A 17,132-nucleotide genomic window follows, 5' to 3' on the forward strand; every position below is an offset into this window, starting at 1 on the left:
CTGCTTTGCAATCAAGGTTCAAGTTTTCATTTGCTTTAAATTCCAAGCTCACTCTTTTTTTCATCTAATTGCATTCATGTCATATGAGCAGAACCTGAAATCCTGAAAATTCAGGTGAATAACACCTTCCAGGTCACAGTATGCTCATAAATGTTCTTCTGCTCTGCTACTTCTGCCAGTAGAGAGACTCCAGGTCACCAGAGAGCAAGTGGTTTCAAGAGCTTTGATTATATTGCAGGAAAAGATCAGACTAGAAATGAGGCCAGGCTGCTTAGGGAGAGGGGATAGGTGGAGTCAAATATTCGATATCTCTGTAGTCAAGCTGCAGGCTGAGAAGAAAGGTGTTTGGGGAATGTGGTCTCGGAGTACTAAATTGATAAAAAATAAAAAAAGATTAAATAAGAAGAGTTCTGAGGCACACATTTTGTTGATGGATTCTTCATCTGAAATACTGACACTCTGAAATAAAGAAATACAGGTTAACCTATGTATTTTTAGAATATACATCAAAGCTCAAATGAAACTTGCATTCAAGTTCTGGTTTTTCTGTTGGTTTCAATGTATGTCTGCCTCATTTAATATCTCAGTTTTACTAATTTTCAAGAAATGTTAAACTATTATACACTACGGTTTTGCATTTTATAGCCTTGATCGTACGAAGTGTTATTTCTCATAGGGGTAATGTGAAGGATAGGGTGTACATTCAGAAAGAGTAATGTTAAGTGTTCTTTTTATTTGTATATTCTGTGATAAAATGTAAACAACCTGAAAAACTCTTGAATTAGAAATTTGTTTGAGATGATTAGCTATACTCTAAGACGTGATCTCAAATAATTCAGAGTACTTAATGATTTCACCATTAACAATAAATGTTTTCCAGGAAGTGTATTTAGAACTTTATCCTGTAGACATTTCTCCAAGCTTAACTAAATTCAGAACTGTTCCTCAAAAGTGTGTTAAGCCTTCTTCTTTGCAAAATATTCTTTTAGAGTAATCATGTCTATACATGTCAGTTCTTAAAAAGGTAACTCTACTTAATCAAATCTGAATGGGAAATATGACTAGATCTTGTTGGAGGAGGCAGTCTTCTGGGCAGAAGGCCTATTCTAAAGAAAACTTAAAATGACTTTTACCACGAAATACAGGTGAAGGTAAATCTTTTACAGGTGATGCTAGTGAAGTCATCTGACATACCTTTGTTCCTGTTGCTGTTCTGATCAGGTGGTTTTATTCGTAAAACTTTGCTCAGATAGATCAGTTTCTGGATAATATGTGAAGAGAAGACATGGCGAGAGAAATTTTTTTTTTAAGAAGTCTGACTAAAAGAAGGGTTTATTGGTGTTATTTTCACTTCATATTGTCAGAAATCTCAGTTGTAGTGATGAAGTGAAAGATGATTTGATATGGGAGAATGAGAGCTATGTTCCCAGTAGTTCCAGGTTCTGTTAAGTACCAGAAGGGATTTAAGATTTTCTCTGTTAATGTCCTATATTGGGCTGATAATCTTATTTTTTTTTTCACTGATGAATGCTTAGTTTTGATAAGAAGGATTGGTTAGAATCCTTGCTTTATTTTGATCAGAACACATTATATGTCACTAGAAAATACAATGACCGTCTCCTGTACTTATTTAGGAGCCTTCTTAATAGAAATCTTGTCTAATTTAACAAGACCTAGAGTGCAGATCTGTTCAAAGCAGCTTTAAATTAACTCGGCTACCAGTATCAGGTTTGCAGTGCAGCACAGGCTGCAGAACCAGCCTAAGAAGCAGAGTGAATTAGCCCAGAGTGAACGGCGTGCTGCTGTTGCTAGACAGTTACCCGTACTCTCTCTGGCTGGTTTAAAGCCAGGTTGGGTGTACCCAAACTACCCTGCGCTCACTGCAGAGTGGGCCTATCTGAAGTGTCAGTCCTCTGCAAGTAGTCCTGATGGTAAATTAAGGGAAGCTGGCCAATTCATAAAAAGTAGGCTAATATCCAAGTGAGCTAAAGTTTCCCTAGGCATCACATAGATTGGAACCTTGCACTTGCTTCCTTTTCTTTTTTGGTTGCTTTTAGTATTCACGGGAGCCTTTTTATCTATGTAACTCACGCAGAGATGCAATAAAAATAATGTTTTTTCATGTGCTTGTGCCAAGTGTTGCGTTTATGTGTATAGCTGTTTCAATGGCAGTTTTAGTTGATTTTTGTTCAGCATATCCCATAGTACTTCAGTCTTGATATATAGAACATGTGTAAAGTTCCATCAGAAACAAAGTAGTTCTTTGGATGGTTCCTCTTTTTAAATTTTTTTTTTGTCCCAAAGATGGCATCTGAGTTTTATCTAAACCAGACGGTTTCTTGGCCCTCATTTTTCCCTAAACCCAGCGATGACAAAGAGCAATGGCTGCATAAATTGGATGTAAGAAGAACACTTAGGGTTTATCACAGAAGAATCAAAGATTTCATATCTTCTGACAGATTGTTTGTACTCTTAGGGGGTCTTAAGAGGGGTCAAATGGCTTCTAAGAGTTCCTTAGCTAGATGGTTAAGGGATTGTATTAGGGAGGCGTATGTAGTTAAGGGTAAAGAGGCTCCCAGGGTTTGTAAAGCTCATTACACTAGGACTATAGCTGCTTCTTGGGCGGAGAGGTCGAAGGCTTCCACATTGGAAATTTGCAAGGTGGCCACCTGGGCTTCTCTTCATACTTTTTCATTGCATTATCGCTTGGATGTAGTCTCTTCTGCGGATTCTGCTTTTGGTAGGAGGTTGCTTGTGAACCAAAAAAAGAACAGTGAAGAAAAGAAAGACATGTAGTTCACAGTTCTAGCTGGCAACAAGACAAGTTTCTTTGCAGTGTGCACAATGGAATCCTATGAAGACCAATTTAGGCGGTTGAAAATAGATGTTAGAGGGAAGTACTGCCTACCAGTGTTCTCTGATGGTAACCCCATGGCAGACAATAGCACCAAAGGAAACAGTGAACCAGAGTGAACTCTGTAGGGAGATGGATGTAGAGAGTTTTTTTAGGTGATACGGATAGTTCTCTGAGTTCAGTTTGAGAGTTATGTATCCAGCATCTTCTGGAATATATTCTAAATCCTCATTTTCCCAAATTGTTTTTCATAGACTGAAAAAAATTCTATGAATTGCATTTTCCACTCTAACTTCTTTTCACTATTCTCCATCCAGTTCTTTCTGATTTTATTTTTTGACTGTCCTTTACCAGACCTAACTACCAATGAGCACTATGTACATGCCAAGTTTTGCACTTTATTTCAGATTATATTTCTGTTATCTAAACACAACTTAAGAGAAGGTAGTATAAATACACATTTTATCTACTACCACTGTAGTCTTCAAGTTTTCTCTTACATCAAATAAAAGGAGATAATCATGAAAAGTTCTTGGACAAATAAATGATGATGTGGGTTTGTTCCATCCCTGAACTTTAATGTGGCACCTGGACAAGATGGCTACTGTACCTTTCTCAGGAAGAATATCCTTATTTTTCTAACATTTACAAAACAGGTATTCTCAGTGTTGCATAACCACACCTCATTCCACTACAAGCAGTAAGTTTAAGAAAATTAAAGGAGTAACCACCTTCTATTTTTTCTTGACTAGGCATTTAACCCTTTCTTCTGCAGGTATCTTGTTATGCCTACTGTGATGGGATAGTCTACTTCTCAATATACAGTCAGCTGAAATTCCTGAGATGTTCTGGCATACCTAGTACATGCAGCATCACAGGCATTGTTCTCTTTGAAGGAATCTGGAACATTCAGCTGCAGTCAAGGGTTAAGCAGGAGATTTTGGTTTAGAATCCTGCCAAATTGCATTCTCTTCCCATCTCTAAGGTAGATTTCTCTTCCCTCTAGCTTTTCAGAAGCCTCTTGTTGAGACTTTTAAAAAATAAAAAAACATCTAACATACTTTCATCTGTCTCACTTTTTTTTTTCCCATTCCAGTGAGCAAGGTGAACTCTGGACAGATCAGATAATGAGTACCAAGAAAAGCTTTTTCCATTGGAGCTCTTTGAAAACACTGTGGGCAAAGTTGTCAAACCCTTAGGTTTTCAGGCTTTGCCTCAGGGGACTGGGAAGATTTGCAAAGGACTTTCCTTTACAACATAAGAAGAAATCTTTTACTCTTTTTCCATTTCTGGAAAGTGCAATAAAAGGAGTGTGGAGTCAAATTTATGAGGTGCATCCTCTTAATAGACTTTGAAGTTTACAAAGATTCAAGAAAAGAAAGTGTGATTTTTGCTTTGGTCTCAAAGCAGGATGTTCAAGTAGCTTCTTTAAGAAATATATAGCTTCAGCTGGTCAATCCAAAGTGAAGATGAAATTTATACTAGGAGGGAGTCTGATTTCAGATGTACGTTTTCTGTATTTGTGTTATTACAGTTTGCTCAGTATAATACAACAAATAAAAAGTCCATTATTGAAGACAGAAAGGAGGAGCATTTTAATGTACAGCTAGTAAAATATTTTTTGTTTCTTCTGCTTATTTATATTTTCTGGGAGGTAGTATTTCCCATTTCTGCAAGATGCATTATTTCCAGTAAAGTTTCAATAACAGTTCTGGCTGAAGCAGATGAATCCAACTAGTGAGCCACTTTGATGGCACTGTTACTTACCCTATGCACAATTAGTGAGCTGTCATACAAATGATTTCCTTGATGCTTTGCTATTCCATGCTGCATGGAAGATGATGACACAATGACTGTTCTTATGACCCTAAATGCTATGAAAAAAATAGGAAAGCTGTAGAATTTTGTTGAAAAAATAATGTAATAGAACTTCTTAAAAGGAAAAAAATAATTATATTAATGATGCAAGAGGTCCTCATTGCCATCATCACTATGAGAACAAAAAAATACTGAATTGGAGAAAGAATTAAGTACATTGACAAAAAAGGGGACATAGGCAAAAAGAATAACTTTAGACAACAGTAATCGCAGACAAATTTTAATACATGTAAGGAAAGTTGGTTGAAGAGTTTTGATTTTAAGTGAAGCACTTGATAGAATCTTGTTTTGAAAATTTACTATCTAAATGATTCAAACTGCCTGGCTGGAAACTGAAGAAAGCACACAAAGTATGAGCAGTTTATCAAGTTTGTAGAAAGTTTCAAGAGTGTCAAGAGTTTCAAGAAAGATATAGCAAGGATTTGTGATTGATCGAATCTTCCCTAATAATCAAGAACAGTGGAGGTGCAGAATATGATCTGGAAATGGAACAAGTACAAAAAACTGAGAAGTTATCCTTCAGCCTCCATCTTCTTCTTTCATGACATTCTCTTCTTTTTGCCGTCTTTCTGCAAATTCTCTCCTCTAGGCAGCCATGTGAGGATTGCATGCATTTCTGTCCAACCGTGCAAATGGAGTTGGAGGTTTTGAATTTGGGAGGAGTCAAGGAATTTGTATAGAAAACTGTGGCTATCTAGGTAGGGATGCTTTTTCTGTACCATTGCCTGCCTTCCTGTCTGCAATGGCAAACTAATTTGGGCTGAATAGCTTCACTACAGCAGCTGTACTTGAATAAAGCTACACTTTTATTTCCATGGGGAGTTTGCTGATTAGAGCAAGACAGTCAGAAGACAAGTGAGGAAGTGGCAGGACAGGAAGGGGATAATTTAGTATGTGTCTCTGTGGAAGCAATGTTTGAGAGGAAGGTTGGGGTAGCATCTGAAGTGCAGAGGCTTTGGGGAGGCCATGGGTAGTATGCAGTGATCAGTGGAAAGCATGAAGGTAGCCCTTGCTAGCTGGAGGTTAAACTGAAGAAGATTAAGGCCAACTTTACCTAGATGAGATTTGGGAAAAGCAAAAATTTGGGAAACCAAAGGCACTCAGTAAAAGATAGGAGGCTTGACCTTGGGGCTTCTTTGGGAAGACCACAAAAAGTTTTATACGTGTGTGAGCTTGCATGCACATAGATATATGTGGATATAGGGCAAGAGTGCCCAGGCTGTTAGTTAGAAAAGGAGGTGGGGAGATCGAGTGGAACCTGTTCATTTAAAAATGAAGGAGCCTTTAAAATAACTGATGCTGGCAGAAGCATCATTTGGCTCAGGTCCTGGAGGCACAAATCGACCATCAGTTAGATACCTGTTTATTTCAGCTGTGAGTTCTCAACAGGTAAGGCAGCAATTCCACGAATACAGAAGGATTTTAGGTTAAATGTTAAAGGTTTTCTTTATAGTCCAGATGTTAAAAAATATAGATAGCTGATCTACAGTAGTGACAATAAGAGAATGTGAATATATAGATATTGAATTGTGCTTTAGTTAGATCTTATATCTATAAAAAAGGAGAATTGCAAGGAAAAACAAGTCAAATTTAAAGTGGAAAGCACAGAATAAAAAATAGGGATAATATCCAGTCAGTTAGGTTTTGTTTTTTTATTCTGGAGTAATTTCTAAAGAAAACTGTAGGAAACTTCGTCGTAAAGCATGTTAAAACTTTGAAAAAAGCACTAAGTTTATGGTGCTGTCTGTAACATATGTTGAATGGTCAGGGAGCTAGATGACCTGGTTTTACATTCCACAATTTTATCTTTCATTTTTCCCAACTCAAATCTGATTTTCCATATGTCTTTTGAAAATGCAAATGAAAACAGTGCTTGGGGAAGGAAAACAAAACAAAAAACAACAACAAAAAACCCAACACAAAAACCTTGAAGCTTTAGAACACTATATAGGTGTATGAAAAGCAGTGTTCATTTTCAGAGGCTGAATTGTTTAGGAGAAAGATAAAATCCACTTTGGGTAAATGAAATCCTATGTATGTGCAAATGCTCATTATTTCATAGAAAGAGAAAAACTCTTTAAACCTTGGCCATGTGTACTGCCAGTAGCTTCATAGAAGTAGCTTATAGATGACCTATAAATGTATGCCTAGAAAATAATCTTTAACAATGCTTGACAGCACCCAATCGTTTAAAACTTATTGGTTTTAATTTCACATGAGATGCATGAAATTAGGAATATCTGCACCTGTTTTGTTTACTAGCTTTATGCCTGGAGACAGATTTTAAAAATACCATATTGTTTGGTTTTATTCTCATATTCCTCTTGAAACACAGACTCACAGAATTGCAAAAGGGACCTTTGGAGGTCATCTGGTGCAGCAGCCCCTGTTCAATCAGGGCCATGTACAGCCAGTTGCCTGGGACCATGTCCAGTCAGCTTTTAAGTATCTCCACTGAAGGAGACTCCATAGTCTCTCTGGACAACCTGTTCCAGTGCTCACTCACCCTCACAGTATAAAAAGTGTTTCCTGATGTCCAGAGGGAACCTTTTGTGTTTCCATCTGCACCCATGGCCTTTGGTCCTGTCACTGGCCACCACTGAAGAGGGCCTGACTCTGTTCTCTCTGCACCCTCCCTTCAGGTATTTATATACATTAATGAGATCCCCCCCCGAGCCTTCTCTTCTCCGGGCTGAACAGTTCCAGTACTCAGTCTTTCCTGATAGGAAAGATGCTCCAGTCCTTTAATTATCTTCATGGCCCTTTCTTAGGCACTCTCCAGTATGTCGATGTCTCTCTTGTACTGAGTAGCCCAGAACTGGACACAATAATACTCCAGGTGTGGCCTCACCAGTGCTGAGTAGAGGGAAAGAATCACTTCCCTTAACCTGCTCGCAACGCTTTAATGAAGTCCAAGATCCCATTAGCCTTCTTGGCAACAAGGGCACGTTATTGGCTTATGTTTAACTTGGTGTCCACCTGAACTCCCAGGTCCTTTTATGCAAAGCTGTTTTCCAGCTGGGTGGCCCCCCAACATACATTGGTGCCTGGGGTTGTTCCTCCCCAGGTACGAGACTTTGCACTTCTCCCTGTTGAACTTCATGAGGTTTTTGTGTGCCCATTTCTCCAGCCTGTTGAGGTCCATCTGGATGGCCACAAGACCACCTGGTGTATCAGCCACTCCTCCCAGTTTGCTGTCAGCTGAAAATTTGCTGAGGGTACATTCTGCCCCATCATCCAGATCATTAATGAAGATATTAAATAGCACTGGACCTAGTATTGACCCCTGAGACAGATCACTAGTTGCTGGCCTCCAACTAGACTTTGTTCCACCAATCACCACACTCTGAGCCTGGTTGTTCTGCAAGTTTTTAACCCACCTCACTGTTTACTTATCTAGCCCATACATCAAGAGTTTGTCCACAGCTTCTCCCATAACAGGATCTTACCAGAAACAGTGTGAAAAGGCCTTACCAAAGTCCAGGTATACAATATCCGCTGCTCTTCCCTCATCTACCAGGCTAGTCATTTCTTTATGGATGTTTATCAAGTTGATTGAGTATGACTTCCCCTTGATGAAGCCATGTTGCGTACTCCTGATGAACTTTTTGTCCATAATGTGCCTGGAAATGATTAGATGCTTCATCAGCTTCCCAGGGATTAAGGTGAGTCTGACTGACCTGTGATTCCTTGAGTCCTCCTTATTGAGAGTGTCCTTGCAATGACATCTGCCAGCTCCCTCAGCACTTGTGGGTGCATCCCATTAGGGCCCATGGACTTATGTATGTCCAGTTTAATTAAGTATTCCCAGACCTGATCCTCTTCCACCAAGAGTACATCTTCCTTGCTCTCTCCTTACTCCCTGGTCTCTGGGATTCCTGAAGGCTGGTCTTGGTAGTAAAGAATGAGGCAAATAAGTCATTCAGTACCTCAGCCTTTTCCATGTCTGTGTAATCAGGTCCCCCATCTCATTGAGCAATGAGCCCACATTTTTTCCTAGTCTTCCATTTTTCACCTGTGTACTTATAGAAGACCTTCATCTTGTCTTGGACATTCTTGTCCAGATTTAGTTGCATTTGGGCTTTAGCTTTCCTGACTTCATCCCTGAATGCTCAGACATTCTTTCTGTGCTCCTCACAAGTTACTTATCATTGCTTCCACCCTCTCTATGCTTGAATTTGTGTTTTAGTTTGTCTAGGAGCAACTTGTTCATCCATGCAGGCCTCCTGGCATTATTTTTCCAACTCTCTTGAGCTTGGAGGAAGTGATCCTTGAAGATTAACAAGCTTTCTTGGGCCTCATTTCCATTGAAGATGTTATCCTATGGGATTCTTCCAAGCAGATCCCTGAAGAGGCCAAAGTCTGCTCTCCTGAAGTCCAGGGTTGTGTGCTTGCTTTTTACCCTCTTCCCTGCCCACAGGATCCTGAATTCCACCATCTCCTGGTCACTGCAGTCAAGGCTGCCTTTGACCTTCACATCCCCAATTATCCCCTCCTTTTTGGTGAGCATGAGATCCAGCATAGCACCTCTCCTTGTTGGCTCCTCTATCACTTGGAGGAGGAAGTTATCATCAGTGCACTCTGGGAACCTCCTGGATTGTTTGAAACGCTGATGAAAGTGATATCTACCCCTGATATTGGTTTGTCCATGTCAAAACTGGGGCAGTATTCCAATTAATCCAAGATTCATGAGTGAGCTTTGTACAACCCTTCTTAAGGAGCTTCACTTGTTCTTGTTCCTGTCGTCATTATTTTGCTTATAATAACTGTACTAATTAACTGTCTTTTTATTTTTATCATATTGGCGTTTCCAAATAAGTAAAAACTATAAAAATACATTAGTGTGCAATTCATATAATTTATTGAACAAAGAATAGAAATTAATTTCTACACAGCTGTTGTAACATTATCTGTTCTCCCTAGGAATAGGTGACTGCACAATCAGTATAAAAATGAATTAATGACAAAAGAAACTATATTTTACACATTATAGGTGCGTTTGTATAAAATATGAATACAATGGGATGTGGATTTCATCATGTTATATAAAAGGAGCTGTGTATAACCTGAATTTGACTTTATCATAACATTAGTATTCCCCTACATCTTGTTGAGGGTTTTTTTATGCTTCATATTGATATATCAGAAGGTGTGGTAGGCTGCTGACTTTTCTACAGAATTAATCTTAACTTTGATCCCTTTTATCATACTGTGCAGGAGTTCTGAAGAAAGCTAGTGGGGAGCTTTTAATAGGAGAAACTAGAGCAAATGAAACCAGTGTGCTTCCTGAACAGTTACTTCAGGTAGAAGAGGTGAGTATGAAAAGAGTCTTACACTTTGTAGGCGATTTTCTTTTGTCTGTGTCTCTAGTGTAGTCTGTCACCATGTTCATTATAAACACCTTTTGCCATAGTTTCATTATTTAGCTACTGCAATTAATTTTAGGTGCAAAGTCTCAGTTAAGATGGAATAAAATCTTACAGCATTCATGAAGAAGTGGTTGTTATTTAAGATTTAGTAACAGAACGGATTTAACATCAGAAGTATAAGATACCTCATAACCAAACAGTAAAAAAATGCTAAAATTTGATAGCTTTCTTAAGTATTAAATATATTCTCAAATACAGCAGAATCTTAAAAAAATCTATCAAATTCTAGTGTTTCATTATAATGAGGCTTCCTATATTCATAAGTACTCACATGTTGTCCAGTTTCATTGATGCCAACTACTGTGTAGTAAGCACTATGCTTTGTAGAATGTGTGTACAAGATTAAGTTTTAGTCTGGCTTCCATTTACTACTAAACAAATTTTTATTGTTGAATTTATGGAACCTACATGCCCTAACAAGTCTGATATTTTGCGATAGTGGAGTTTAATTTACTAATGGCTCAATTTGAATGCTGAAATGACTTTTCAAAATGTGCTTTGAATTAGTTTGTGCTATTCATGTTTCTGTATCTTGTAGATTAAGAAGAATCTATAAACATATAAAGACACATAAAGATTTAAAGATATATAGAGATTTATATCTATAGATATGAATCTTATATCTATAGATACGAATCTTTAAATAATGTTTTGAGAAGATCGAGCTTTACTTGAACCAAGATCAAAAAAAATATAAAAAAAATGAGGGAGTGCAAAAATGGGTGTCTGTGGGGGCTGTCTGTGCTCACTCGAGCGGAGTGTTGGGAGTGGGAAAGGGAAAGGAGGAGGCAACTTCTAATTTGGAGTAAGATGGAAGGGGTTCACTTCATAGTCCTTCATTGTCTTCCCAGTTAGTATTATAGCTGCAGCTTGTTAGGAATCTTTCTTTTTTTTTTTTTTCTCCTACTATGCCTTATGGTGGGTATCTTTACTATACATATCTTTACTATACATCTTATGTCATTAAAGTATTTTTCTTCCAGTGGTGCAATTCTCATTTGGCCACTTCTGGTAAGGTTTAAGTCTGCTGTATGTCATACGAGCAATGCAAAGCAAGATTAGTGGAAAAGTAATGATGTCCTACTGTGTCTTCTTCTCTCAACTGCTATGCTTCAGATAACTTCAGAAGTCTGTTTATAGAAGTCAGGAAACTTACTATGTAAATGATAGGAAAAGCCAGCATTAGCTGAAAACTGGAAATCTTTATTTAAACATTTTAATCTTTGCTAAATCCAGCTCTAGAGGAGTGAAATCCAGTGTGGCTGTGTTAAACCCAGCTTCTCTAAATGCTTTCCATTAATATTCAAGGTCAGTAGCTTCCAGTGGTTACCTTCCAATGAAAATTATTATGGGGTATCCATTGCTGGATTACTTGTTAAACTATTGAAAGTGAATATAAGTGTATTTGACTTTGTTAAATATATTCCATTAAAGATTATAAATAATGTAAAGATGAAGCGTGGCTTTTAAAAAGCAATCTTGTTTAAACAAGGTTTTTTATAAATTTCTTTCTTAAAAATTTGGTGACAAGTTTAATACTGTTATGCATGTTCATTTTTGTTGCTTGTATATACTGCTTTTAATATGGTTTCAAAGCTAACAGACTAAATTTTAAGTTATTAAAATTAATTTTAAAAAAGATGGTGTCCTTAGTTTAATTATGATTGTTTGTGTAAGTTTCAGACAATAACAACACTTAATAATGAATCTGGGTTGATTTAACATGAATATGTATTTCAGCCTATTTTACTGAATTTTGGCTGGAGAAATGCATTTAAAGACCTGTCTGCTTCTATGGCTCGCTGTATAACAATAGCAGTCGAGGATTTTTCAACTAAAATTCTTCAACATGAGCAGAAAGAAGAGTTTTCAGCTTCAGGCTATGCAATGAGTCTTGTAAACAACCAGCAAATGAGGGAGTCCTGCGGAGCAGTCCAACAGGAGGAGCAACCAAAACGAATTGCTAAGGCAGGTATCAAAAGATCTGAAGTTTGAGGGGAGACAGAATGCCAAGGCTGTTTGCCATCTACACTTTGAAGTACTTACAGTACCATTAATATTCTATATCTTATATAAATGGAATTAAGAATAGAGTGAAAGGCATTACAATATGAGGCTGAACAGAGTTTTATACAATAGCCCATAGTCTATACTTGAAAGAATTAACTTCTAAACTTCACTGGCATTATTTTTTTCATCCAGAAAGTTCTGAAACATTCTGATTAGTATCTGCTTTGTTACCAAGTTGCTTGATGAAAAAATGCTAAAAGCTTTGAAGCGTAGCTATAAAGGGATTTACTCTATTCATATCCTTAGACATGCCATTTAAGTAATCAGCATAACCATTAATATGGCCAAATTAGAGTTCTTTGATTTGGCTGAAAGGTCATTTATGACAATTAATTAAATTGTTTTTCTAAGGGAATATGTGTTTGAAAATTACTTTATTTCGTAAGCTTTGCAACTGTTCTAGCGAATTTGGAATGCTGTTAATGAATGTTTGCTTAAAATAACATACAAATTTTTGGGAGATCAATGTATGAATTTACTAAGAGATGACAAGTTTGTTTTCAAATTCAGTATTAAGAAATATGTTTGTATATTTTTCAAAGTAAATTAGTTTGGAAAATTATCTTTGTTTACAAGGAACTAACCTTATGCTTTGAATGTACATATAATGAAATCATAAACAAAATGAAGGTGTTACAAGTATAAAATTGTTTTAATTTTTTTCCCATATATTATACAGCTTTAAAGGAAGAAGAAATGAAATAATAATTCATTTAATGTAGATAAATGTTTCTCCCCTGTATAACAGAATGAAATGTTTGTAAAGCTGATTTAATGTATTTATGTTTTATGCCAATTTCTTTATTCAAGAATCTGACCCTAGTGTGTATAAATTAAACAGTGCTGTCAGAATACAAATAACTTGATGCCATGTTTATTTCTCTCAGTTTTGTTCTGACATCATGGAAGAACTTGACACATTGCTTCCATTGGCTCTGGCATGCAGAGATGATTCTCTTCAGGAAATTAGAGCAAACTTTGTAGAGGCCTGCAGCAAAGTGGCAACAGCTGTCCTGGCAAGACTGGAGGAGAAAAGCAAAGATGTTCCCTCCAAGGCTCCCCTGCAAGACTTGTGTGCTGCCCTTTCCACAGCGATGTATGTCTCTCAGCATTTTACAATGTATAGCAATTTAATGAGAGAAACGAGCAAAAAGTGAGTCCCTTTTACTTGTAATGGTTTAATTCAAACATAAATAATAAAGGACCTCATTCCATTTTGGTGATACAATATCGTGGTAGTTTTCCAAATTGCGTCATATTTTTTAGCACATGCACTGCATGTACTACTTATGAAAAGACCTGCATCAAAGCTATTGATAATCCAAAGCAGCCATTACAAAACAAATTATTTATATTTAAGATCTGCATTTGATTTTCAGATCAATATTTTTTATTTATTAAACTTGATTAAAAAGGATTGTCCAGTGAACTGGATGTACTCTGCTCTCATATAAATAGAGAGCTAAGGCCTTAATTTCCTTTTCTGACCTTTGCAATAGCTGAATTTTCATAAAATCTGATTTAGCACATAGCAATCTTAGAGGACAGTATGAATATACATTTCTGCACTTTTTCGTTATACCATCTGTATTCAGAAATGTGAACAAACACATCCAATGTAGTTTTAGAATTTATTTTTCATTGCCTGCAGAATAAAAATTAGGGGAGATATGAAGTAGTACTGTAAAGTCTAAGACAGTAGTTGACGTGGGGGGCAATGTAACTACATTTGCTGTGCTTTTAGGAGATTTTGACTTAAGATACTAGGAATCTCTTTACTGGTCCATGTGTTTCTGGCTTTATGTAATTTAAAAGTAGAAACTGCTTTTGGGAGGGACACCTGAACTAGCATAATTTTCAAGGAATATATGGTTTCTAAGGGGTTGTATGCACTGTTGAGCTACTTTCCCTCTGATGTTTTACTCTCTCCTTCACAAAGTGTATCTTTGTGAATGGGAAGTGTGAGCCAAAATATTGCTCAATTCTACTTACGTGTATTATGAAAGAGTTTTAGTACATACCTAACAGAAATAATCTCTGGACTCTGTGTTTATGTTTTCTTTATCACACTCAGTGCTGATGCAGTTACGCTTCAACCCAGAATCTCCCAATAACTGAATGACAAATGTACTTTTATCTCAGAAAATAGGATGAAGTCATATATTTCTCAGTGACTTGATTAAATGAGAATTTATAGATGAGCAGATATATTTAAAGAACTTGTGAAACTAAGACGAGATATTTTTCAAAAGTGAATGCTAAGTTCAGACTCCAGGACTGAGAGGAAATGAATGATTGATACCTAATAATCAAAACCATTTGCAGTACTGGGGATTGTTACCTCCTACTGCACAGCCTTTCAATCTTTGCCTCTTTGATCATTCTCTCTGAACAGACCCCTGTTCCTAGTGCCTGTCCAACAATATCAGGAATTCATCAACACTCTTCAGTTTCAAGTTACGAACTACTGCGTCAGAGTTTGTGCTACAAGCATTTTACAGGATGCCGAGAGCCACCACTGGGATGACTACAAAGCTTTTTATGAGGTGTGAGGTTAAGTTTACTGTGCCTCCCTTTTACAAAATGTGTTTTACTGGTTGCCAGCTCTCTGACTAATTAGAAGCATAAGATCAGCATTATTTTTACATAGAGATTACTGGAATGTACTATTTTGAAATAACCATGATTGCAGGCAAATGTCTCTGTAGAAATGATGTAGGAAAACATAGTCATTTAAGGATGAGATAAATCATTACCATGGAGTGTTTGTGTCATTTGTTTAATAAAATATTGTGTGTCAAGTTCAAGGCATTTATACAGAACTCTGTAAAGAAGACACCATCATTTTAAATCTTCTTCTTATAGGAAGTGTGACATATGAAAATGAAAGACAGCTATTTTTCTCCTGGAAATTTGAAATATGATTATTTGAATCTTATCTTCAATTCTTCCCATTTTTACCTTTTGTGAGTGAAGGATGTACCAAAGAAAGATGGTCAATATAGTTACCTTCAGCATTCAACAATATATTTCTGAAATAACTAGTGCCATTTCACCTACATTTTGAAGTCACGTCTGCTGTTAAACTATAATCCTAATGATTATGTGAAAAAAAACCCTAAGGATCAAGTGAATTATTATAATTTATTGGGGTTTTTTCTTCATCCCAGTTAAATGCAGGCATAGACTGACATATGCTGTTTGGAATTATTTTCACTAATTTCAGGATTAAGTGAAATTATTATATTTTTTAATCAATAATAACTGAGATCTCCTGGAGACAAAGTCCTGAGCTTCCTTATATCATTTTCTTTGTGAGAGAATCAGGGTGTTTTTGTTAAATATTTTCTGGAATTCTTGCATGAGAGAAAACTCCGTGCAATACATGTATTCTACGTGTGTAACATAAAAATCTGCAGAGACAGTGACAAAAATCTGTACTAGACAGGTGATGCAGACCTTAATATGAGTAATATATCAAAATGCCCATGCTTCAAAGACAAGTAAATAAGCATTTTACTTCTGTTTGAATGTGAGCCCAGATGTCCTGGGTTAGTAAGAAGATGAGAAATTTAGTGGCTTTTGGCAACTGATAAATCATGACATGATCTTCACCGTCTGTGGTCCATATGATGATGTGTCCTGTTTAGTAGTGACCCAGTAGCTACTCTCCATGGAGGAAACCTAGCTGTCAGAAATAGGTGTCTCAAGAAGAAAGCATGGATTTGCTAAACAATTTTGTCATCTGATCAGAACTGATGTGTGTAGGAAGGGATAAATAAAGCTGGTATCTCAGCTCTGTATGCTTGAATGACTTGAAGTGGGAAGTATGTCATTTTACCTCATCCCTCTGCTCTTTTTACTGGGCCATGGGCCATGGCCCAAGCATGGACCATGATCTGCTCCAGGTGCCTCCAGGAGGCATGATGCTGAGCAGTTGCTACTTCCACCGAGCTCTTGTATCCATCCCAAATGGAAGAGATTGGCTTAAGACCTTGTTACAGAGGCAACATCCTGATGAAACTTCTGGCAGTGAGAGGTGGCTCCTTCTAAGGTCTAAGCTCAGCAGGAACTGTGAGGCTCTGCCTCTTAAGTCTTGCAGATTCTGCTGAGCTCAGCAAAAAAGAGTAGCTTGGAGCCAGGCGCCGGAAGACCTTGCCAGTCATCAAGAGCAGGCTCTGGTGTGATCTCCTCCTCTCTCAGTGGGAACACGCTCTTGTGCTTGTGAGAGTCAGTGGCTCACAGCCCTTCCTGCATTTTCTGTGGGATCCACTGCTGTAATCACCATCATCATCTTGCTTCTTTAAGGGGAAGCTGCGCTTGGCTGTCTTCTTCTGCTTGTCTCTTGGGTAGCCTAGCTCTTGAATCTGGTTTAGGTCAGGACCCTCACTGCCCTTTTCCCTTTGTCCCCCAGTTTTGAATATTACATGCAACTGTAAAAGATTCCATTCTCATCTGTAGATCCTGAATGAAATCTCATAAAGGAAAAAAAATACATTCTGTTCACACAAAATAAGCAAAACATTGGCTGTCCTTTTGCTTTGTGTGCATGAGTACGGAAGATGGAAGAGGAAGAAACATTTCTTTCCTGATTTTTGTTATTGGATGCTTAATTACAAACTAAATGGCAGTCCTACACTTCAGGGATCACCTTCTTTTTCCCCAATAATACAGGACATTCAAGTGGTATTAGAAAGCATAGGTGATAGCCTTCCTTTCCATTCCCTACTATTGACGTATTGACTAATAAAACTGCTCGACTTACTTGATGCGTAAGTCATCCAGAAAGAAGACAAAGCCACTGAAAGACAGAGGGAAGGGAGGAAGGGTCAGGGGACAGTGTCTGTGTTTAATTACACAGAGCTGCAGTTTCCATATCCATTTATCTGTTTATTTGAACA

General features: G+C 37.3%; 1 protein-coding gene across 5 annotated transcripts in view; it reads left to right on the forward strand.

The window, feature by feature from the left end:
* Positions 1-17,132, forward strand: part of KIAA0825 (KIAA0825 ortholog) — a 252,615-nt gene that overhangs the window by 75,103 nt on the left and 160,380 nt on the right. For 4 of the 5 annotated variants that reach the window (XM_032993075.2, XM_032993074.2, XM_032993078.2 and 1 more), the window contains 4 exons: positions 9,950-10,044; positions 11,902-12,129; positions 13,119-13,384; positions 14,627-14,777. In XM_032993075.2, coding sequence (XP_032848966.1) covers positions 9,950-10,044; positions 11,902-12,129; positions 13,119-13,384; positions 14,627-14,777 — 740 coding nt within the window. The remainder of the gene's footprint in view (positions 1-9,949; positions 10,045-11,901; positions 12,130-13,118; positions 13,385-14,626; positions 14,778-17,132) is intronic. The other variant, XM_032993077.2, reaches the window with a different exon arrangement.

This window comes from Tyto alba, unplaced genomic scaffold (genome assembly GCF_018691265.1).
Source record: "Tyto alba isolate M040663 unplaced genomic scaffold, T.alba_DEE_v4.0 Super-Scaffold_13, whole genome shotgun sequence".
NCBI lineage: Eukaryota > Metazoa > Chordata > Aves > Strigiformes > Tytonidae > Tyto > Tyto alba.